Source organism: Aythya fuligula, chromosome 8 (assembly GCF_009819795.1).
Source record: "Aythya fuligula isolate bAytFul2 chromosome 8, bAytFul2.pri, whole genome shotgun sequence".
Lineage (NCBI taxonomy): Eukaryota > Metazoa > Chordata > Aves > Anseriformes > Anatidae > Aythya > Aythya fuligula.
In genome coordinates, this window is record NC_045566.1 from 2,002,309 (window position 1) to 2,027,354 (window position 25,046).

At 47.0% G+C, this 25,046-nt stretch overlaps 1 protein-coding gene across 2 annotated transcripts in view; it reads right to left on the minus strand.

Annotated features, from left to right (window-relative positions):
* DNAJC6 (DnaJ heat shock protein family (Hsp40) member C6) overlaps positions 1–25,046 on the minus strand; it is a 43,574-nt gene that overhangs the window by 12,214 nt on the left and 6,314 nt on the right. Inside the window, exons 1-11 of one of the 2 annotated variants that reach the window (XM_032191951.1) lie at positions 22,118–22,310; positions 10,752–10,902; positions 9,933–9,982; positions 9,678–9,826; positions 5,745–5,867; positions 4,199–4,332; positions 2,843–3,037; positions 2,322–2,439; positions 677–756; positions 306–499; positions 113–193 (exon numbers count right to left, since the gene is read on the minus strand). In XM_032191951.1, the coding sequence (XP_032047842.1) occupies positions 113–193; positions 306–499; positions 677–756; positions 2,322–2,439; positions 2,843–3,037; positions 4,199–4,332; positions 5,745–5,867; positions 9,678–9,826; positions 9,933–9,982; positions 10,752–10,902; positions 22,118–22,310 (1,468 nt within the window). Of the gene's footprint in view, positions 1–112; positions 194–305; positions 500–676; positions 757–2,321; positions 2,440–2,842; positions 3,038–4,198; positions 4,333–5,744; positions 5,868–9,677; positions 9,827–9,932; positions 9,983–10,751; positions 10,903–22,117; positions 22,311–25,046 lie in introns of those variants that run through there. The other variant, XM_032191952.1, reaches the window with a different exon arrangement.

The window sequence follows — 25,046 nt, forward strand, 5'->3', positions numbered from 1 at the left end:
GCATGTTACAGTCAGATCCTTCAGCCTCCCTCTGTGCTTCAGGGAGGGGGAAAAAAAAAAGTTGTTTATCTCATTCTAAGCAGATTTTACTTTAAAGACTAAGCCTGCCTACCTTGCCAGCTGAGAGATGAGAAGAACGCACTCTGTCCAACGTTTCTGATGTTGTCTGGGGGTGAATCTGTAGGACATTTACCTGTAGCACAGAACACCACCATAAATAAATAAAAAAAATAAAATAAATCAAAACAAATTTTAGCATCTTGGTAAGCATGCGAATCAAGTGAGTAAAGCTGTGCAGCTCATACCTGCCAAAGCAAGAGTGTCCTGATGCTCCTGATGGGAGGAGAAAAGAATGGTTGGATTGATGTCTTTTGTTGTGAAGTTCTCCCAAGGAGGAGTTAATTCTGTTTGTCTATCAGTAGATTGTATTTCTATCTCCAGTATGACATGAAAGAGCTGGGGATATTTGTCTGGAGAATCACAGGCATCCAGTTCAGGTCTAAATGGGGACAAGAACTGGTCAATTAAAAAGAAAAGGATGTTTCTGCAAATCTATACAGTCTTTCAATAGATGCACACACACAGACTCTCATGTTTCAGCTGTGAACATTCTCCTTCAGCCTTCGTAAGGCTTTTATGCTTCAGGTTTGATTAATGCTCAGCTTAAAATACTCACTTGGTGAATTTTAATGTGGTTGTTCCCAGCGCTATGAATCCAGTGTGAAATTGAATTTGGAATATTTGTGTGTTGGTCATCTGGAAAACAGAGCACCAGACTGAACAAGAGCTTAAACTGACAGAACTAAAATATTTGTTCACTGCACATACAGACTTTTAAGGCTACCTTACTACCTGTTACTACATAGACTAATTATAACTGCTACAAAACCTAACTCATTCTGCCTGTTTTACAGAAAGCGGAGCTTTCCTTTCTCAAACCCCAATATTTCCATCTGCTTGAAATTTTCCTTCTGCTTCCAGACAGTGGAGCGCCTTCACAGCATTCAGGACTGTCTTCATTTCTGGGATCTACTTGACATTTTAGCACTTAAATGAAGCTGACATATTTCTATTAAATACATTGGAGAAACAGGTTTGTACCCCAGGAACATACGAGACTGTTTCACTTGCAGTAGCAGCTTCAGTAAAGCGTCATCTATACCGCAAGCAGCACCAGTAATGAATTAAGAAGAGAAACATTCATGAGTCACTCTGCAACTTGAATAGTAAGGTTTCAAACATATCTTCAGGAAAATTATTAAGATCTCAGATAAAAGTATCAGGAGATACAGTGACCACTGGAGAACGCAGCCACCACACCCAGCTGGTAGCTGCAGGCTGAAGCTGTTCTGCCTGATCCATCTGCAGCACCCGCCTGCAGGGAGCAAATGAGGTGGTACTCCAAGCAGGTGGGAAAACATTTGTTTCCCCCCACTTCCTCCCATCACTTTTCACACTTTAAGTCACAACAATTCAGATTATTTCACTGATTAAACCAATTAACCCTCATTGCCACAAAGGTTAATGGAGTGAGTTGTCTATCACAACCACTGATTTGGTTATTGCAAACCCAATAAAACTTTGCTAGTCCGAACAGACTGCATCTCCAAATTCCTCTTCTGCAATTACAAGAGCCAGAGAACAGCATTTTAAAGGCAATCTGAAATCCTAGAACTGCACAGACCAATAAATATTTTCACTTTCAGCACTGCTACTATGCTGTGGGGAGGAGCTGTGGGTGCGCTCACTCTGGTTCTCCTCTGTTCTCTCCCCCTAGTTTCCATTGCCTCCCATTTCTTTGATCTGCCAGTGTGAAGAGGTCTTTTGTCTATGGGGAAGGTGGCTGCCCGGCCAGCCTCTGGCTTATGCAGTCTTTCCCATCCCCACGGCTGCCCAACCAGCACAAATTGCCTTTTTGCCCTAATGATCAATAAGGTGTCTGCGTTGCTTGTTCTAGAACAGCCTTTACCATACAGGAGTGACAGCTCATTAAGTTATACTCATTTAAGCTGAGTAGTTAGAATTTTTGGTGGTGTTTTGCCCTCAGCTGGTTACTGATAGAGCTGTTTCTGTCTTCTGCATCAGCTGGAAGGATCCTACACACCATCAGTACACACTGACTCCACAAAGAGACACTGGAGGCGTCACAGACTTCTCCAAATGCTGTTCTTCATTTTCACTCGGAAACAATCAAATTTGGGTTTTCTGTCTATGCTCGGAAAACTTTCTACATCATGAGTGCCACATGCATTCTTAGGCCCCATCCTTAGCCCCCTCTTAGCTACTTTGCTTCTACCATGCAAGAGAAGTTAAACTCCTACTTTTGCTTGAAGGCGTCCCCCAATGGTTGACCTCATGTGGTAGACAGAAACAACAACATCTCCATGGACAGTGGCTCCCAGTGGAATTAGGACTTTCCCTTCTTGCACACGGTATTCTCTTTGAGGGGATGAGAAGGAAATCCACAGTTAAGCTCCCTTCCATAACATCATTACCACCCAAAAAGCACATCAACATACAGCTATCATCTCGTTCAGGCCGAGCAAACAGAAGCTACGTTCAGCACTCTCCTTAACGTTAGGTTTAGGTGAAACAAACACTTCACTGGGGAAGCCAGCATAGCCCTGAACCATCTCAGTGCAGATATCCCACTGCATGTAAACTGCCAGTCAGTTGGAAGTTAATTTCAACACGAGGCACCAACCTTCAACTAATTACCTGCACTCCACGATTATCAGGCAGTCTGACAGCGACTGCAGCACAGACTTCAGGTACCTTACAGCAAAACCAAAGCCTCCTTGCGCTAAACTCCTAAGGGTGGTAGGAGATCAGAGCAACTCACTTCATTCTTTCATACTCCTGGGACGTGGTGAGGATTCTGGTTTCTCCGCTGAGGATGTCGCAGAAGGGCCGGCACCCGTTCCTTTGCTTGTTGAAACAGGGGACTGGACTGAGGGTGACTGACTTGATAGTAAGTGGTTTGCAGTGAGGAATGATGGGCTTGTCTGCTATTAGGTCGCAAATGTATCCGATGTACCTGCAGGCAGAGAAAGCCGTTACTGAAATCCCCATCCCAGGCAAACAATTTTTGTTTTGTACTTGAAGTCTACCCTGATATCCACTAAAAGTGCAGCTCTTCCACAGTCGCAGCGTGGGAGTTTCCGTATACTCCAGCAGGTTTGCAGCTGGCACAGAATTTATGCTCCCATTTGTGTTTGATTACAAGAACTACAGCCCAAGGGGAAGGAAATTACCCTCTAGCTCCAAGCTGAAGGTCACTTCTCTGCACCTTTTAGGAGAGAAGGTGCAGAGCAATGGTTTTCCTGCTTTACCAGTAGAAGTTCGCCTTCTATTTTACACGCACATACCAGATGAAGTACTTTGTTAGTCAGGTACCAAAGGATTGTTATTACCACATACATAACACTGCATCTTCCCTTTGCTCTGACAGGCACTTCTGCCTCTGCTTAATGGAAATCATAAACAAGATATTTTTACAGTGTAACCTCCTGCAAGGATGAGGCTGACACAGGGAGGGGAATTCACCAAGGTCCTGTTAACTACAGACTTGTCAGCTTTCCCGAGCTAGAGCACAAAGGGTTTGGAACATTTATTCCTCCATTACTATTACATCAATGTGAGTGAAATGGAAGTGGCCATAAACATCAGTTAAGACCTGTCAAAACTAAGTTACACAACTAATGCATGAGTACTGCTCATGCTGCAACAGGAACCCTGGATTTTCAGTCTGTTGCCTCCTGCCAGCACCTTGAGGCTGGTTTGGGTGGAGAAAATGGGGTATGTGGCATGCATACCCTTCAGCTCACATGCATTATTTCATAAAATCAGACAATAACTCAGGTTGGAAGAGACCTCTGAAGGTATTTGTTCAAAGCAGAACTAACTTTAATGTAGCATTTAACCCCAGAGCTGGATTATGCTGCTCAGGGTGATACCCAGCCAAGGATCTCTGAGGACAGAGATCCCACAGATGCCCTGGAAAATCTGCTCCAGTGCCTCATCACTACTTTACCACATATTTAATTAATTTATTTATTTTTCCCAGGGAACAAAGTGATAACAATGCATATCTCAGCCTAGGGGCCGGGCACACCTTGACAAAATGCACAAGGATACTCGTGCAGTGTTTAGTGCGAGGAAAATAGCTCCTGCATGGCATTTAGCCACTATACTCTACCTCCTGTGAGATGGCCACAGTACGATTCCAGGTCTCTTTGTGTTCAGCAGCTGCACAGCAGGGCCTGGATTAGAGAAGAGGTGACAGAAACAGAACATCGCGCTGACCAGAACTGCTGAGGCTGCACGGCCATCCTGTTAATTAGAGCAGGGTGGGAGGAAGAAATGAAAAAGTATCAGAGACGTCCTTTATTTTCGGTAGAACACTCTCCACTGTTCCCTAAGTCACCTAAAATAATTTCTGCAGAAAGCCTAGTAATGAATTGCATGATGACAAGGAATTTCCAGTCCTGTGCCTTTTGTTTAATGCCTAGGACTTCAGTGAGCTGCAGTGGCCTGGATCAAAGCTGACATCCAAAAAGCAGCCAAAGCCGAGGACGGCTCATATTTGGCTTCAATGCCCAGAAACATGTTTTGTCTCCAGCTGTAGGATTTGCCATCCCATTCCTGACCCAGGCCCAAGATCTACTCAAGGTTAACAGCCTATTTGCCTCTTCAAGTTCAGCCTTTGCCTATTGCCTCTGAAAAGATCTCCCAGTTTCACATGGGCTAAGTAGGCTTCTCCAGACTCAGCAGAAAGTATTCAGAAGGACTCACCATCTTTTACAGCATTACCCTGACATTCATTGCCCAAAGGACAGTAAAGGAATTTGATTCTTGGGCTGAATTTCCAGGACCGGAGGCAACAAGTGCATCTTAGTCTCTGTTTGAGACAAACCTGTATCCTGGAGCCGCTGGCTGCACTACATGAGGCAGGAACTGACAGACTCGTACGTAAGGTTTACGCAGTTTGGGATCAGTCATTTCCCCAGTTCCTCCCAAGTTTACACTGATGAAAACTGACAGCCTCCTGGATTTAATTTAGGCTCCAGGAGCAAAACAGAACTCTCCTCTTGGGCATTACTGTCAACATAAAAGGTTGGCTGGGGTAAATTACAAGCTAGTCATACAGAATGACAGCACCCTCATGCATCAGATCTACGTGTTACCCGGTCCTGAACAACCCTTAAGGGGGATTCAGCAGCCCAGCTGGCTGTGGTGCACCACGAGGGGCAGAAGGCAACTGGATGTCTTCAGCCAGGTCTGACAGCAACCATCGCAAGAGACTGACAACCTCAGTTTTACAGTTAAACAGAATTCCCAAAGACATGTTTGCTCCTGCACTTCCATCAGCAACCCTCAGTCTAGAGCTGGGTTTAGCCCTATGACTACACACAATTAAACACAAAGCAACAGAGGGCTGACGATCCTTACAGTCAGTTCTTGAGAGAAGTTCAAGCCATCACTGGCTCATAGTTCACTGCTGGAACAATTGCAACTTCTCTGACCTTGCATTGCTCCATGTTCAGTGCTAGGTCTCCCAGGTTAGCTGTGGAGCTGCAAATAAAGCCCCTTTCTAGGGGGCTGGTTTTACCACATTTCTTTTATTTATTTATTTATTTATAAGAAATTGTCACCATCCTTGTAGACAGACTCTAGATGTGCAACAGGCAGTGTGACATAAGACTCACGGGTCTGAAAATCTGCTCACATTCTGCCCTACTCACCATGCAGTGGATGACACACACGTTCTTGGGGTTCTGCTGTAGCCAGTTGTGCATGTTCTTACAGACAGCATAGAGGTTGTGCAGGCTGGGCGCTTGTCGTACTGGCCAGCTACATTCGGATACCTGCAGGAATTGCACAGTGAACAAAAGCTGGCTTCATAAGAGCATTAGGCAGGGCGTGCTTTTACAAACGCTTTCTGCCAAGAAACATACTTCTCCTTTGCAACCTAGAGTTACGTGCTTGAAACCTACTCCCTCTCTGATGTGTAATTCTGATCCCCGGCGTTCATGAATTATGAACGTACAAACAAAAAGGAACCCTCAATTGAATAACAAGATTTTGATGTCTTTTCATTGATGATACGTTTTTATTTTTTAATTGCATTCCAAGCCAGATTATCTTGAGTGGCCTTCCATAGCACTCCAGTCTCGCAGCTGCACATTGATTTCTGTCAAAAAATCTTTGTACAAGTTGTCCCCAAAAACCACGGCTCTGATTTTCAAAGGATACTGAACATCTGTTATTCTCAGTCGTTTTGTGTAATAGGATTTTCAAGCCCCATTTGACAGATATTAGATTGATGAAAGGGAAACTTCTGTTCAAAAAAAAAAAATCCTATCTGAGTAAGCATAGTTAAGATATGAGCCAGAAAAAATGAATGACTTCTTAGAGTTGAAAACCCACAAATCCTAAAGTATGCCTGGTTACTATTCATCAGCATACTAGTTCTGAGTCACGACATCTCAAAAAGAGTTTTCACAGTCTCAAACAGCACATCAAATAGCCTTCTACAGACATCTCAGTTTTATTTGTTTTTAATTGAAATGTCTTTTTTTAAACGTCATTTCTGGCTAAAAGAAATTTAAAGGAAAAACATTTGTCATTAGACAAATGATTGCTTTTCTCTCAGCTGAGATTTGGGTTCTGTTTAATGAAAACCAGGGGCAGGAAGGAGATTGTTTGACCAGGTGTTCTTAAATGGCCGTACCATTTTCATACCTGACCGTGTCATCTCTCAGAGAAAGGCAATGCTCCGGGATTCATAAAAGATGCATTTAAGATTCTCTCTTACATATGTACACCTGCACGACAGCTGATAGCAGAAGCACGAATCCTGCCCAGCACATCATTGATTCTCTTGCCTATACCTCTTCTGCGGCTTTTCAGGAAGGGGGACAGAACAACCAAAGGCTCACTGTGTGGTAGCTCCCATGCAGGAATGGCCCCCATCAGCTTTCTGTTCCACAGACCTGACAGCGTTTGCTTTGCTGAAAGCACAGGACCATTGTAAGTTCTGAACTAGAGTTCACAAACATTCATTCAATTCTTTAATAGACCCAGAATGCTGATGCCATAAGTGAGATAGAGGTGCCTGTCAATTATTTTTCTATTATCAGGCAAGCCTTCTCCTTCCAACCCCCAGTACTTTTGCACCAGGCTTCTAGAGGTACAAGATCCACTTGCAATTAGAGCACCAAACCACAATGCAGATTACAAGAGGCTGCTAGAATTAATATGACCAGCGACCTTTGCACTGATGAATCTCTGAATAGGTCTTAGGACAACACACTGTCAAGCATCTGGAAAAGCCATTATCACTTACAAAGTAAATAATACACATTTCCCACAGTCCATAATTATATATTTACTTTGTCTATAATTACACATCTTTCTGCTGGCTCGCAATTAGGAAATTAAATACATGGGAAGTAGCATTTCATTTATTTCAGATATAACCTCAACACCCCTCACAAAAGGCAGCCTTACAGAAAAGGAACAGGAATTCTTCTAGAGCTTTGGAAATATGCAGCCAGTGCTTGTTTTTCCTCTAGCAGTAGGGTAGTAACGGCCAAGAACGTGACCCTACAGGGACTTTGAAGTTTGGTTTTGTTTAATGCTATATTTGAGTTATATGTTTTCAAACTGCTCACATTTTCTCGAGCAGATGTGAACTCTCCCCTCCTGCTGGGGTGACGAGGCAGGGAGAAAAGCAGAGCACGACTGGACTTGAGCAGTAGCTTTTACTGCTCACATTGCCTCCTCTCCTCACTAGACTGGGCACTTGGGGCTTCGAGCCCCACACAGCCACACAGGGGCAGGAAAATGGGCTGGCAGGACACTAATGTCATCTCCCTCCTCTGTCACTCTCTGTCCTCTGTGATCTTGAAAAGAGCAGCTCTAAAGAAGACAGGAATTAAGAAGCCATTCACTTCAAAGAACAAGTGCCTCTCAAAACTTCAGCTCATCTGGTATCCTTACCCAAAGCAGAGAATACTTTTCATGTGATTTCATTTCCTTGATAGCCCATTAGTATTTTTTTCCCCACTACAGGTTAAGTTCAACCTCATATTTACAATTGTCTCATCTCATGTATTCTGTTCTGCACATTTAATTTTCCTGAAGAATACTTGGAGTCAGTATTTCCTAGCCCATAACCTGAAAGTACCATCTTTCAATAAAGAGATGTATCATTTTCTTTGTGTGTGTGTCAAGGCAATAGCCTACAAAGCACCTACTCATGCTTCGAGAGTGACCTACAAAGTCATCTGTCAAGGTATGGTAGGAGACAAATTGCAGGGGATGAAGGTCTTATGGTCAGGTCAAGCAATATACCAACGGGTTTAATGCTAGGCTATCAAAAGTAGATCTGTCTTCCTCTTCCCACCAACAGCAACAGTGATGCACCAAACCCAAGTAAGACTGAAGATTCAGAGCCTTTGATATTTTTTAATTAGTCTTTCCTGTTCATTTACTCATAGCTGAAGTCATGGCTGCTTACCGATTGCTACAGAGAAATTTGCTTCAAGTATAAGTGAGTGGTTACTGGTGGGCAGAGCAATTGCTGAGGATAGATTCAGCTACAGCTCAAGGGAAAATGGAATGAGGCTTATACACAGCATGAGATTCTCTTACCCTGACAGAGGGTTACGTCTGGCAACTACTGTTGCCTTTCCAGTCGAAGTTCACAAAAAATAAGAAATAAGAAAATCATCACTCCCTTGGGGGAGAGGAAAAGAACAGGATTTTTTTTTAGAAGATTAGATCTAACCTTGCATTTCAGCAGCAGCGTCTTGAAGAGCTATCCTCCAAAAGCCATTAATGAACCAGAGCCTTGAACTGCTCCTGTATGCCATTCTGGTTTTAGAGAAGGAAACTGGGACAGAGACTGGAGGTGTTTTTTTAAAATTATACACTAGTGGAAGAGCCAAAAAGTACCTTAGATACAGTTTCTAGTCCTGTGCTTTGCCTCCTCAGTGCTTCTGCTTGATTACAACACCACTGAAGGATCCTTCAACGTGAAAATTATCTAAGTCCTTTTACTGATAATTTCTTTTAAAGCACTTCTGTTAGGATCTTTGTTAGACCTTCTTTATAATTCCTATTAATTCCTCATCACCTCTCAGATAATCCTATACGATAACCCACAGCTATCTGTATTCCACGCTCAAGGCACTGCCAGCAATTTGCTATTTATTAGGATTCTTGGTAGTGATCACTGGGGCTCAGACCACATTGAAGTCTTGCACACCCACATCATATGCTTGAGTCTGTGCTTTAATTCTTTCTGAAGCTCACCTCTCTAAGTGCATGAAAAACTAAAGGGCTTACTCCTTATTTCTTTGCAGCAGCTTCTGGCAACTATGTCGGAGTCAAGAGCAGCACAGGCTCAACTCAGGGCAGCGTCACTCTCACAGATTCCTGATAGAAGCATTATGCCCTGAACTTTCCATCTCTTTAATACCCCAGACATCAGCTAAAACCCAGAAGAGACCATGGCCACTTAGTAACATCTATAATAAAGGTCCCTTCCAACCCAAGCCATTCAATGATTATGTAATTCCTTTTCCATCTCAGTACTTTCTGCCACACAAAGGAGAGACAGAAGCAGGATCTTCTGCCCCGTTTCACAAAAACTCTTGGAAGACACTCACCCTGTTGTGAAACTTGGCACTGCGATAATACTTAGGTGACAAGTTGAAGACTGTGTAGTGGTCAGGATGTCTGGAATCCAAAAATGTCCGTACGTCTTCAATGTGGTTCCTGAACCCCAGTTCAACACCTTCAGCCGGAAAAGACATCACTAGAAGGGTAAGAAGAAGGCAAGGTGAGCATGCACCATAACATGGTTATAAACTTCTGAACCCCAAGGTACTACAAGTTCTATTTATCCCAGCAGCAGTACTTACCAATGATTCTCGAGGTAATGTATGAAATATCTAGCTCTCCCTTGGTGTAACTAAAAGAAGACAAAGTAGGAGACAGGGATTATGCATTGTTACAGAAGACAGCCCATTAGAGGAATCAGGAGGACATTGTTTTCCCACATAGATCTGCTTTTCACACAAGAAAGGAAATGATCATAAAGCCATTTCTTTGTCTTTCTGTCTTAAGCAGAGGCTACAAACAGTTTACTGTAGACAGTGACCCAGCTTTCCTTTCACATACACTATTAAATGGATGCAGAAGCTTCCAAAAATAATAATAATAAAAAAGTCCCCTTTTCCCCTTTTCCCTTTTGTCATTAATTTTCAGTACCAGTTTTCAGGAGAATCTCTAGCTGTTAGACACTTCACAGATCAAAGCCTCTGAGGAGTTGCTTCCATTAAATTTCTTTAATTTACTCTAGCCCCATATCCCTCAGAGGCAGGTGGAGTGCCAAGCACAAGGGCCATCACGAGCAGAGGTGACCAAAGCAAAGGCTCTTCAGTTCTTTCTTCAGCTCAGGAAGTGGTTTTAGCAAAGGGAACAGTTTTATCAGCAAGAAGAGTCTCACTGAACATTAAGTAACATGAGCCAACTTCCAGTGACAAAACAGTCATGCAGCAGCCGAGTGGCAGGACCCCACAAGGGTCACAGGAATCAGAAACTACGTGCCCCACTTTCACCAGGGAGGCCTTTTCCAGATTCCTGAACGTTGGCGTTCATTTATTATGCTAGTTAAGATGGCAAGTCAGACCAGAAGCTAGTGACACTGCCTGCACTAGCCAGCTCCAGCTCTACCATACCTGGCAACAGATTGCATGACCTTTGAAGATGTATCTTTCAGGGTATCCTTCAGGTTATCCTTCAAATTGCTGAACAGCCTCCCCGCTCCTCCTTTCACCATGTCCAGCAAGCCTCCCCCATAGCTGGACTCCATGTCTGGTGATGAGGCACCTTCAAATACAACGAAAGCAAACCCAACGTCACTTATTTGGAACAAATCCACAGAGCCAACGAACCCATTGCTCTACTCAGACCAAACGTATTCACGTGCACCACCACAAGTCGAGTGTAGGCCCAAAGTAGTTTTGCTTTTGAAAGAAATGCAATTTCTCATCTCTGCAAAATCATGTTCTAGGCACAGAAAGCGTCAGCGACCCTCAGCATTGTTTGTAGGTTGACTGCATGGTACCAGTACAGCATGGACAACCACCAGCCAAGCTCCCTTGCCTCTCAACCCAACCCAAAGCAAGGCCAGCTCTTCAGTGTGGAGCTGATCTGCTGATTTAAGAGTCATTTAAGAGTCCAGACAAGGAGAAAGCAGAGCAGGGCTCACCTCCTTGGTATGCTTTTTCCTCACAGCTTGAAACATCATGAAGCTGCAAAGTCGAGAGGAGACTAACGTAGAGCAAAAGCCATTTACATGTTATTTTGATGGACTGTGATGTGGCGTTCCACCTCAAGCGTTTGTATTTTGCAATTATACTAAAATAACTATTCCACTCTCCTAACCAAAACCCAATTCGTTGCAGTTTTTCTTATTATACCACTGCTGTGTTAATAGCATAAGTCATTCTCAGAAAAATATAATAAATTGAATGCAGACTTGGGTAAACATGGTTTTGTTTTATTGCAGAATTTTGTTAGAGACAAACCAGTAAAATCATATTTTGTTTGCTATAAGATAGACTCTTGACTACATAAATTGCTTTTTGTTTACTGGGACTCGACTATCTTGACTTAACAAACTTCAGCCACAGTACTCTAATTAAACATTTGCTACCTCATTATTATGTCAGATTAGCCAGAAGACCTAGATGCAAACCCACTTAAACGTTATTCACTCTTTGAAACCCGGCGTCAGCTATCAATAAATGTAATATATATTGTTAAGCTGGAGACTCCACTGGTAAAGTGATGCTATTTATTCCCCTGTGCCCAAAGAGTGCTTAATGCACTGTGATGCAGCCACAGCCCACGTGCACGTGACCTACGTGCAAAACTGGTAACATCAGAGGCCACAGCTCCTCTGCATCGTGCTTGTGAAGAGATGGACAATACTCTGCTGATTCAGAAGAGGAGATACCTTTCAGGGCACAGGAACATTTCCTTTCCAAACCACTTTGAAGTGTCTACTTCAAATATGAATAAAAAATAAAAAAATAAAATAAAAAAGGAAGTAGCTCATTGGCTTCCAAATAGGGAATCGGTGTTTGATCTTTCTTCAAATACTTCGTTTCCACATTACTCTTTTAGGAGGGTCAGGGATAGAGAAGCGAAGTTCAAAAGGCATGTGTAGATCTGCAGGTCAGCTTTTTAAAGAAAGGAAGGGAGAAAGATGGTAACTTGGAGTGAGGAAAGGGGGAGCAAAGGGATCAGAGCCAGTGGGTATTGAACACATTTTATTCTTGGAAGTGCTCTGTGAGCAACAGAAAGGCTTCAGGAACACGGAAAAACAAGAATCTTTGGGAAATGAGACAGGGAGAGAATTTCACTCCACTTCTAAAAGAAAACCCTAGCAATTAATTCCAAGTTTACTATGTGCACTAGAACAGAGAGACCAAAAGGACCGCTGAACAAGAAATGCAAGCATTACCTAGCTATCGGGAAGCCGCTGAGGAAGCTTACAGCATAAATCACTCACTTCTATCCCAGGTGCACTAATTTGCTCAGGCATCTTTTAGCCACTGGATCGGAGCAGCACGCCCCGTGCTGACAAAGGCCATGGCTCTGTTACAGCACGACACAGCCGCAGAGGAGCAAAACAAATACATTTGAAGGCTCCTCTAACAGGCAGCATCTCCTACAAAGCATAAAGGTGAATAAAGGGGTGGTGAGTCCCAGCAGCAGAGCAGAAAACGTTAATGCATTAGCACACGGAGCTGACGACGTACACAGAAACCCATGAGAACAGCTGAAAAATCTGATTAAAAAGGAAAAAAAAAAAAAAAAGAAAAAAAGAAAAAGAAAACCAGCCTGCTCCTGCAGTTTTTGCTGAATAAAACATTTCTGTGCTAAGTCCCTCTTGTAAATGCAGACCTTTAGAGCTGCTGCAGACCTCTCCGAAGGACACCCGCAGCTCTGGGTGTCACCTACCGCTGCCACTGCACGTCCCTGCAGCACGCCCAGAGATGGCCCCTCTAACAGAGAGGGCTTCAGGGCTGCAAACGAGATGGGACGTGGTTGCCCTTGCTTGCCTCCAGACCCAAGGCTGGGCTACCAAGGCCGCTCGCTAGGTCTGAAGGGACGAGCTCGCCGGGGCTCCCTCGCAGCCTGGAGGGAAGGGGCTCGGGTTTTGGGGTGATCACTGCTGGTTTGGGCAGTGGCAGAATAGCACGTCCCAGCTCTCAGCGTGCCATCACGCAGCAGTTCAGCTAGCTCAGGCCACGCGTTAGAGCTGCTGTCCAGAAGCCTTGTTAGGGAGAATTAGTTTCTGTTTGAGATGCAGCTTGCTCCTCACACAGCAAGAACCCGGTATTAACCCAGTTCCTGGATATTCCCCGCGACTCGGTGCGCCTCAGAGACACGCTTCTGACCTGTATTTGTAGCACAGGTTTCAGGGGGATCGCTTGCTAACTACAGCCTTTTCATTTCCTGGCCAAGGCACTTATAATGTCAGGATTTTAGTGCTGCAAAGCGTGCCTGAGACATCACGTAGGATGGGTCTTCTGGACTACCTCTGTTAGGGGATGGCAACGATGATCACACTGAAGCACTCTGAGCCGATGGAGCAGCGTGGAAGCAAGAAGCTTCAATCATCCTGATGACAAGCCAAGCTTGGTTTTCTTACAGCTGAAGCTCCTTGCTCTGAGCTAACACCTCCCCAAAGAAGGGACAATTCGGTGCTCAGGATCAGCCCCCAGCAGCCACCAAATGGAGCAGCAGCCTCCTGTGCCCTCTTACAGAACTCAAGCCCATCATTCGGTGGTGTTCCTGCCATAACGTGTGTCCGTCAGCAGCCCAAGGGTGGGATTCCTGCACAGCTGGGCAGATCACAACCGAAGGAGCCTCTGCACAGCACCAGCCTTGTGCGGTGTAGGATGGGAGCTGGAGAGCACTGGTGTTTTAATTAAAGCACTTCAGCTTTCTCCTTGCTCGGGGCAAGTGAGCAATGCCCGTTTTGGAAGCTTTTCCTGCAAGATTTGCACCTTAGGGCCCTTGTCTCTCTAGGGGACCCTGAGCACCAGACCCCACAGACCCATGAACCACAGGTCACGGCTTCCAGCTCCACCAGGAATCAAGGGGGAAGCGAGCTGACGTGTAAGTGGCATTTCAGACTCTGCCCGTTTGAACGTTTACGCTGATGAAGCAATATTTGCTTGAGAGTGGGGAGGTGAAAACAAGACATCTGGAAATGGGAGAGCAGGCAGCTGAGTGCTGCGTTCTGTGTGTTACTTACTGAGGGTCGGAAAACCCTTTTTGCCTGAGAGGGCAAAAGCAGGCTTGAAACCATGGGAAAGGCAGCAGGTTCATCTTGGTCTGTGTCTCCTCACCATGGACCTTCCCTAGGAAAGCATTCGAGCTTTCATCTGCCACCCCCTCAAAAACCAGTGGGCACCTTCCTCAGCACAACCTGCTGCAATTTCCCTCCGCTGTGTGCAGCTCGGTCCCTGGCAGGGGGACACGGCTCGTTTCCCCTCCCCTCCCCGTGCACACACCCCTGTACGAGTGCATTACACACAGTGAAGTGGCTCCAGCTCCTGTAAATTGATGTCACTGCAGGTGTCACTTTTCCACAATTGAAGTCAAGCATGGGAGAGACAGATCAGTTAAAGAGAACCCAGCTAGGGAAGATTTCAGCTCTCCCTCAAGCCCAAGCCCTGCACGGGGGTAGTCAGGGAGCAAAACGTGCTGCTCTGCATTCTGCTCCTATGGTACCCGAGCCTGACACTATGCTGAGAAAACGCTCATAACTGCTGCATTCACGTCCCAATTCCAGATTTTTAGAAGTTTTCAGCCTTTCTCCCTGTCTCTGCCCCACGTGGTGACCAGGGCACAGTGTGAACAGGGAGCAAGAGCCGCGGTGGCGGGCACCCACCCCTGGCTTTACAGAAAGGGCCCTTTTAAAGGATCCCATCTGAAAGAAGTCGAGCTGCTGTTGTTGTGGCTTCAGCAACAACACCCGAATTGTTTCTTTTTTTTCTTTCTTTCTTTTTTTTTTTTTTTAAGGAGCACCCATCAAAAAATGATGCTATTTGTGCTTCTGCCCTGCCGTGCCCCCAGGCAGCCGTGCCGAGGAGCAGCCTCAGCTCACATTCCTCTCCCAGCAAAGCCTGCGTAAGGCAGGCCAGGATTTCAAACCAGCATTAAGAGACACAGGCCCAGGCTACAGCAGCCCCATCGTATTTATGAGCTTCCCCTCTGGATCACACAAGAGCCCCCACAGGGGAGGGCAGCAGCCCTGGTACATGCACCCCTGCCATCATGTAATTAAAGCATCTCCTACAAAAAAAATCATAAAATGATTTTTTATGGGGGTGTGTGTCTGCAGAAGAGCAGGGGCAGAGAAACCACCCCAAGCACATCCCTGGGTACCCACGGCACCCCCAGGTCCTCCCATCCCCACGCTGAGGCATCCTCCAGGCTCAGCACGTCGCCTCTCAGGGACTGCAAATCAATGCAGGCATTACGGGAAGAGTTTAAGCTCCCGTTTCAAGGGGGCGGGTGGCAAATATTTCTAAATGAAGTTATCTGGGCAGGCAGCTCCTCTGCATCCAGTGATAATCAATAGTGTTTAAAACGGAGTGCTTTGCTTGTCAGATACGTTTTTAAGGAGCGCAGCCTGCGAGCCCTGAGCCCGAGCCTCCTTCACCATCCCTCCCAGCACACAGCCCTCCTCGGGGGGGGGGACTGAGCTTTGTGAAATTTAAGCAAAGCCTCCGAAACATCCCTGCTATTCCATTCACCCACACCCTCTGCCAGGCCAGGGAGAGCCCACGTGGCAGGATTACATCGCCTTTTTCAAAGGAGCTGCGTGGGTTGCAAAGGGACTAGAAAAGGCTGGGGAGAAAGCGGCAGCGACAGAGGCACCCAAAGCAGCAGTGGAAAGGAGAGCACTGCTGCTTCTGAAATTAATGGGCGAGCTCCTCAGGCTCACAGAGGCCCCGAAGACCGATGCTTTTGCTAATTTTTTTTTTTGCTACCAGGCTCGTCCGTCCCCTCCTCCTGCGCTGCCCCAGATTCCTGCTCGCGCTGGCTTTCCCACCAGGCCGAGAGCAGAGAGAGCTGCAACCAAAAGGTTATTCTGCAAAAAAAACCACACGGCAACACCCGTGTGGAGCAGAGCTGCAGCATGGCAGCACCACACAGCCGTGCCGTTTGGTCCCGTCGTCGCTCGTCCAGCCCAAACCCACACAGGGCCTTTGCTCTTCCCCGGGGTTTACAATACAGACCGGAGGCACACGGCAGCAGGTTGCTTTAGCAAGTGTAGCCCCCCGAAAAAAAGACATTATGGCAACCAGGCCCACGTGAGCTCCCTGAGAGCACAGCCAGCTCAGAAACACGGGGCACAAACAAATACAGAACGGCTTGGGTTGGAAGGGACCTTAAAGATCAGCTAATTCCAGCCCCCTGCCACAGACGGGGACACCTCCCACGAGACCAGGTTGCCCAAGGCCCCATCCAGCCCAGCCTTGAGACATCTTAAATAATTCATTCAACTGAGGGCATACTTGGGTTTTGTTGTCATTTTGTGTTAATTTTGCTTTGTTTCTTTATTTACCGCAGCTTTCCTGTGGTTACCTGGCACTGCACCCAGACCTTAAACCTGACGTAGCTGGCATGTCATCGAGAAACCACCTCACGGCTCGGAGTTGCTCAAGAACTTCTTGGCAGCTTTGTCAAGAAGTCTTTCTCTGTCAGAAAAGCCACCTTGCCTTGTTCTGCCTTTCTCACCCCAGAAAACTATGAGCAGTCCTCCTTTGCTGTAAGGTTACAAGGAGCTCACATAGCCCAGACCTTGGGAGGAAGGACGCTTAACAGCTTTAAATTAAAAGACGGTAGATTTAGTTTAGATGTGAGAAAAAGATTATTTACTATGAAGGTGATGAGACACCGAGGCTGCCCAGAGGAGCTGCCCCATCCCTGGCAGTGCCCAAGGCCAGGCTGGATGGGGTTTGGGCAGCCTGGGCTGCTAGGAGGGGTCCCTGCCCATGGCAGAGGTTGGGGCTGGGTGGGCTTTAAGGTCCTAAAGACTGCGAAGCTCCTAAAGGAGATGTTTCCAACAGGACCAGGTCTGGGCTCACACCACAAGTGTGTGAAATGCACAAATACGTGCATAAATACCTGTGCATTTCTGCAGATGTTGGGTGACACGTCCAGTGGTGCCTCCCTCCTGGGGCTGGGATGAAAAGCTGCATTCCTCCTCCCACGAGAGCTCACATCCCTTTCTGTGCTTGGTTTTTGTGGGTGGGCTGGGACAGGGCCACTGCCGGGAAGCACTCAGAGCCCTGGGCAGCACAGGGCAGGGAGGCTCGGGAGCTTCCGTTTGCATCCTCCTGAGATAAACTTCTAAAGCTAACGTTGTAGGAGCCCAAGGCTTATTATTTGAAGGTTCATTTGAGACTGCATAAATGTAAACTTCATGGAAATTTTAAGAATTAAGATCTCTCTGCTGTTGCTTGGAAAATTATTAAGGATGCTGCTCGCACCATTAACTAAGCAACATGTAAGATTTCAACAGTGAGAGGTTTGTTTTTTTTTTTGTTTCATCGTTTAGAAGTGTTGAGAGAGGAGAAATATCCCCCCTCAGTACTGTGCCAAGTTTGTTTAATTTGTTACGTTTTTTCCCTTAGTTATGAAAGTGAGATGACAGTGAACAAAATGCATTTGAGGCTGGAATGCTGAAATTTTGGCACAAACCGTGACAGTGGTCTTTAAAGGTGATTGACATTCTCTCTGCCTCGCCTCCCTACCAATTAAAAAAAAGGGAAAAAAAAGGGAAAAAAAAGGGAAAAAAAAGCTATTGCCAACACCAAACCATTCAAGTATCCAAAACACACCACACAAACAAAGGAGTTATTAAACTGAGCCTCCCTGCTGGAAAATGCAGCTAGGAAAGAAGACAAGACAACATTGTCAGCGCCAGCCTTTGTCTCCGTGCCAGTGACATGGAGACGTCTCTCTCCTGACTCAGTGAAAAGTAATCACCAGCATACAAGAGACTAGGTTTGCAAGCGTAAAACAGCTAAAGAAATCTCGACTTGAACACTCGCAATTTATTTAAAACGTTTTATTTTGCAGTTACGCTGCCGGAGGAGGTATGTGGCACAAGCCAGTCTAGCCTCCGAGTGTTTAAAAGCCATTTTGTAGATTAGGCAGTTCATAAACATCCCAGAAGAGCACAGAAAAAGAGCTTGCTCCTCTTGTAACACGTATCCTTGTTGTTACTTTTCCCTCTCTGCATTTCCTAGAACCTCCTCCTCCTCTTTCAGTACACAGCAAGCTGCTAAGAAAGCATTACTGAATGCCACAGCAAAAGCCAAAATAAATTGCTTCTTCCCCGCCTGCCTCTCATCTTCTGAGCACGTCCACAAACTTCACAGGTTAAGAAGACAAAAGGAGAACTACTTTAATGATTTTCTTGGAATTCTGTTTTGGGACTTGTGATGTTTTGTGTCCTACCAGATCCAGCTCAAGCCTACCTCTGTGTCCCTTCCCCTCCATCCCCAAACCCAGCAGCTTTTGGATGAACGAGCAGCGAGGAGAAACACACAGTCCCATTGGAGACCAAGATGGACCTAGGCACTATGATTGTGCTTCTATATGGCACCAAGCATATTCTGTAGGGGTTGTTAAAGGTGTTACATCAGGAGTTGAGCACTCAGGGCACACACTGCAGTTGCACAGAGCTCCAGTGCCCACCCAGGGCATCACAGAACTTAAACATAACCCGATACGAGGGAGCTACACTGCAATTTTAATCTCATTCTGAAGGGTTTGAGCCTAGCAAAGCTTAAAGCAAGCAAAGACACGGTGATAACACACGGAGCTTCAGATACCAGCCCGGATACGGCTGCCCTACCTCATGTAAAGTTTCAGCTCTTGATTCCTCTGAGCTAAACCCAGCCCCGGTAGTGAGGGGCTGCAGTGTAAGGAGTTTCCACCTGCACGGCCTGTGAGCAGGGTGCCCTAGGTAAGAGATGATACTTTAAGATTGATTTCTGTGAACTGGTTAAAAAAAAAAAAAGAAAAAAAGAAAAAAGTTAATCATGAAAACCAACGGGACCCCACTCAGCTCACGTGAGCTCAGGTAACTGCAGCAGGAGCAGGTAGTAGCTAATTACATCCACCAAAATTTTGCCCCCAAATTGTCAGCACTCTGCCTTCAGCACAAATCCTCACCAGTCTACCTTCTATAATCACCTAATACTAACCTAGACACACATCTTCCAGACAGCACAGGCCATTTTTCTGTGTCCTAGTGCAGATGAGCAGTAAGAGGAAAAGGGAGCGAGGGAGCTTTGATTCTCCAGCTCTGCAGCTTCACCGGGGTGCTCTGCCCCAAGCACAGCAGTGACTCCACCGGAGCACCCAGCTCTGCCCTCGCAGCCTCCTGCATTAACCATCCCGTGGGGCTGGGTCTGCAGGCTGGGACCTCGGGAGCATTTATTTCCCTCCTCAGCTGCAAACAGCCATTTTGCTAACGCAGGCAGCAGCTGCTCTGCCACACGTGAAGCCATCATTTAAAACCAGAAGGAAAAAAAAAAAATCCTGAAGCATAAGGGAGTTCAGGTGCAGGGGATGTACACAACGGGTTCTGCTTCGGCCAGGACCCCTCAGGGATTCCAGTTTTGGGATCAGCCACATCCCTGTGCGGGGCAGAGGCTCCTGCACCCCACCACGAGGCAGCATCACAGGTCACCGAGCCACCTCATTCCCCTCCATCCCCAGGACTTGGGTCTCTTCTCCCAGCCAGCACACCCTCTGCTGCTCCCCATCGTGTGAATTTAGGCTTTGATACCACCGCTGAAGAAGGAGGCCCGAGTATTTAATATGAATACCTTACCTACTTATTAAAAATAAATAAAAATGTTGGTATTTTTTCCTTCCTACTAGTAAGCCAAAACCCAGCCACCTTCCTTTCCTGTCCCTCTCTCACACTGCTACCTAATTTCCCCCACCAGAACTATCCATCTCCACACAGCATTAAAGATAAATTGCCCCACAATTCACAAGCAGCTTCAATTACTGAATCACCAGCAGTCAAAAGCACACCTGAGGGGTGGATACAGCTCTTTAAGCTTTTATAATTTCATACTTGGCAAAGAAAAATGTCTTTGCTATGAACTGATAAAAATTGCTCACTTATCAGCAGACAACAAACGAACAAGGCAGATACAAGTCTGACCCCACATTTAAAGCAGAGCATCACACCAGACACAGCTCTTCTGAGCTTCATGTGAAGATTTAGGGACCCCCTCCTCCTCTTTCCCCCAAAAAATGCTTATGAAACAGATAAAGTATTAAGAAAAACTCTATAATCCCAATTCAAGGGCCACAACAAGGCCTGAGGTTTGTTGCTGCCAAGCATGTGGCTGGTTCCAGTGACTGCAAGCTTTCGGCAGAGGACCATAAAGAGCTTCCAGTGAGTACCAAGTGCCCAAGAGGAGGGGAGCTCAAGCTTACACAGACCCCTGCACCATCATCTTCCAAGCCCCAGAGACGGCCCTTGCTCAAGTCCATGCATTTAAGGGAAGAGCATCCTAGAAAAATACAGAGGGTGTTTGTACAGTTACCCCTCTGGGATGTCTTTGCAGTTTGCAGCTGAATTGCTGGCATGGCTGAGTGTTGCACAGACCCTGTAAACACAGGCATTGTCTGGCTATCCCTGAACACCTCTTTTTGGCTCGGCAGGGAGCGGAACGGCTTGAAGAAACGGAACAGAACGACTGCACCAGCAGCGCTCAAATAATACAGCAAGCTGACGCGAGACAAAAGCCACGGCTTGACATGAGCTCCGGCGTGCTCCCACACCTGGCTAGATGTGAATGCCGCCCTCGGTTCTCCAAGTTCTAGGAAACCCATTCAAATAATTGCTTTAATGACAGACATTAAACTGACCATAATACCTACCCAACTCCATGGATGCTCATGTAAGAATCCAAATAACTGTAACACAGCAGCCTACTGTGAGTAAGAAACTACTGACGCATACTATTATTACAAGCAACTGTAGCAAGGATATCATAGCAGCAAATTAAAATGCATTTCTGAAGTCCAGGAGTAAAAAAGTTTAAAAAAAAAAAACAACAATAAACAAAGCTAGCCCCAAGAAGAACTCCAGAAAGCACATTGAAATGGCAAGGGGAAAGAGGGAAAGGTTAGTCCCATTACAGCAGAGAAAATGGGAGAAGAATGCAAGGTGAGACTCTCCCCACCTAGATTCAGACACGGGTCATCAGAAGAGGACACCACGTTAAAACACCGGGGATGAATTGAGGAATTGAGCTCTTGCTGAGTGCCTGGGGCCCACGCCTTCCTTCCACAGCACAGGGCAGGTATCCCTGCAATATCGTGCCACTGCAACGGACGGACACAAAATTCGGTCCCCCCACGAGTATATGGGGCATTTCCCTGATGGATTTTGATCTCTGTTAGTTCGTGGTGGTGACGGGCGTTGGGTGAGCCGGGCACCCTGCCCAGCCACAGCCCCAACCCGCTCCCCTCAGCGGAGCCCCAGGCGCTTGGGTTCACCATCACCGGCCACCCAGACAAACACAAACCCGGCTCCATCCCGTAAAGACCATCTGGCCATCTCCCCTGCTTAATAAAACCAACGGCACACGCAACGTGCCCAACACCACCACCCCGCAACCTTTAGGGCTGCTTTTTTAGAGGCTCACACCAAGCCTCCCGCTCCCTTAGGGGACAGTGCAGCCCCACACCCCCCTGTTCACCCCATAACCCCAAACCAGCAGGGCGAAGCCAAGCACCCAGGGGTGCTTTTAGGCCACCCTCACCCACCCTACGGCCGCTTTTAGGGCTCCCTCACCCACCCCACAGCCTCAGGGAGGGTGGTGGCGGTGCGGTGTGGGGGAGAGGCTGCGGCTGGCCAGGACAAAGCGCTACCATTGTCCGCGCTGCCATTGTCCCCGCGGGGCCATTGTTTCCCCCCTGACGGTGCCATTGTTCCCCACACACACTCGGCACCGATGTCCCCCGGCCCTACCGGAGCTGTCCATGGTGCCATCGGCTCCTCTTTGCTGCTGTTGCTGCTGCTGTTGCTGAGGCGGCTGCCGTGAGGGGCTCCGGCCGCCCGCCCCCGGCTCTCCCGCCCCGCCGCCGCCGCCGCCCTCCACCAGCTGCAGCGCCTCATAGCCCTCCCCGCCCGGCTTCCTGCGGTACCCCCCGAGCAGGCTCATGGACGAGCCGGGGCCGGGAGCCGCCGTGGGCTGGGCGGAAGAGAAACGGCCCCGGGGAGGAGGCAGGAGAGGGAAGGGAATGGAGGGAGGGAGGGAGGGAGGGAAGAACGGGGCGGGACGGGGACGGGGATAGGGGCGGCCGCTGCCCCCTGCCCGCCCTCCGCGGGCCCGGAAGGAGTCGAGCGGCGCCACACGGGGCTGAGGCAGGGCTGGGGGTGCTCCTGGGGCTCCTCCGGGTCCCTTCTGTAAGGGGAGCCCCAAGGGACGTGGGCGCTGCCTGCTCTGCTGAGGGCTCAAGGAACCCCCCTCCGTCCTTCCAGCCCACCCTCACCTCACGGTGAAGGATTTTTCTGCCTTGTGTCTCGTCTAAATCCACCCTCCTTCAGCTTAACGCCGTTACCTCCAGTCCTAACCCTACACACCTCAAGAGAAGCCCTCCCCAGCTCTCCTGCAGCCCCCTCTAGGCACCTAGGTCCCTATCAGGTCCCCCCAAAGCCTCCTCCAGGCTCCCTCCACCTCTCTTCACAGCAGAGGTGACCCAATCCCACGATCATCCTTGTCAACCTCCTCTAGACTCATCCTAATACATTCATTTCCCTTTAATTTCGGTAAAAATAAAGACCCCTCCCAAAAATCTGTATCATCCAGACATGCCTTTGGTGTCCTTCCTGTAAGAGACCAAATACTCTGCTTAGAAAAATAAAGCAGGGGTGCTTCTGAAGCAGTACCATCAACAAGCCCTTCTGTAGGGATGGCCGTAACCTGAAATATTTCCAACATTTCACTTAAACTTTCCTCTTGGACACAGCAGGGCAGGGGGCAGCTGGTCCAGCCATACCTCATCAGGCGTGCTCGTTTACGTAACGCCCGCAATTTCCTATTACGCTGCAGACCGGGTGCATCTGTGACCCAGAATTTTCTCAGAACAATCCAAGCAGATTTGCAAGCAACAAACTAAAATGAATTAACCTGACATAAGTGGTTCACGGTAACAGCTTGAACTCGAGGTTAGAAATGTATATCTGCTACCCATTCGTTAGCGGGCTGTTAATACGCCGCTCTGTACAGAGCGATGCGTAGATCGTGATACTCATCAGGAGGAACGTGTCCCTCTCCCTCACATTGCCCATTTGCAGCAACCTAGTAAAGAAAAAAAACACAGGTAGTTTTTAAGGGATATCTGTGAGTCTGTCCTAGTCCACCAGGGATACGGTAATTCCTTCTGTGTTCTAATAACAAAATGGGAAATTCAGGGGAGGAGAGGTGTTCAAGATGGATTCTCCTTTATCTTGCTCGCTGAGATAACAGACCACCGGTGAAGAGGCAAAACCAGGCTCTTGGGTGAAGAGCACACACCGAGGTAATGTCACCACAAACATTTGGACATTCTCACGCTGGAGGTGATGAGCTGGGGAGCCTGGCACAGCACATGCCCTGCACAGCCTAACCCCATGCTGAACTGCCACCAGTGCTCGCTAGCTGATTCTGTGGCCTCCATCCAGCACTTTGAGCTCAGCTTCGATGAGACCGTGCCCTGAATCCATGAGTCATCTCTCACAGGTGAGCAGCAAGGGGCTGTTGCAAAGGACAATCTGCATTAGGCAGTGAAAGTCCTTCCAAAAGTGTTCTTATGGGAAAAGGGTTCAGTGTTTCCTACCCAACACTGATGTTGCTATTGCATCTGCAGCAGGCAGACTGCAGTCCTATTCAGGAAACAAAGCTTGATTTTCTTCGTTGAATCCATTAATTCCTCTTTTCCAGATTTGTCCCAGTGTTTGGGGGATCATAGCCATCTTTCTCCCAAGGATTCCCAGAGGAAATCCCACGGCACCCTGACACTCCAGGCCTGGGCTCTGCAGAGCATCAGCACAGGCATGGATCGGGGACAGCACAGCCTCCCTGGTGCAGAAGAGAGATGGGTCAACTGCCTTCAAAGCCCCTTCCTTGCCTGAAATTACCAGTTTTACAAAAAGAGAGCACTTGGCGGGATTAGGGGACCATGTTATGTGGGATTGGGTTATTCACCTATTCACTCATTTTCCAGCTCTACAGCAAGATTAACCAAAGAGCACATATAAAGGAATATACCTTCCTCACCCAATTCACCCCTTAAATTGGGCCAGTCAATGGTCATACAATTTCTCCTGTTTGGAGGTCTGCTGCATAAAGAATGCTATATATATATATATATATAAAAAAAAAAAATGCAGATGGCTTTCAAAAATAAGAGGAAAAAAAAAGATCCAGGGAAACAGCTACTTAGAAAAATTCATTAGCATCCTCGAAGGCTTATTGAGTCGTGGCTAATGATGCTACAAAATAATATAGACGTTTTTATAATGTATGAATGGTAAGGCTGGCAGGTGCCATTAGGACTGCGGGAGATGTTAACGATGCGATAAAGAGGACTGCATCTTGCTCAAGACTTGGGAGACACAAACTCCCTCCCCACTGCTGACCTTGCAAATGTCAATTGATTTGCCCAGGCTCTAACGCTGTCTGCTCCTCCGTCTGGGCTGCAGCCTCTCCTGGGCAGAAGCCTTTTATGGCAGCTGTAATCAAGCACCAAATGTATGGAGGCATTATTTCTTTGTTCACCTCTCTCTCAACTAGATGTACAATTAAGGTGAAACCTTAAACTCTTAATTCTTCATGAACACACTCAAGCTGTGCAGCACCATAAGAAGTACAGCTATTGCCTGAAAATTAGTTTATTATCTTGGGCAATACCTTTAA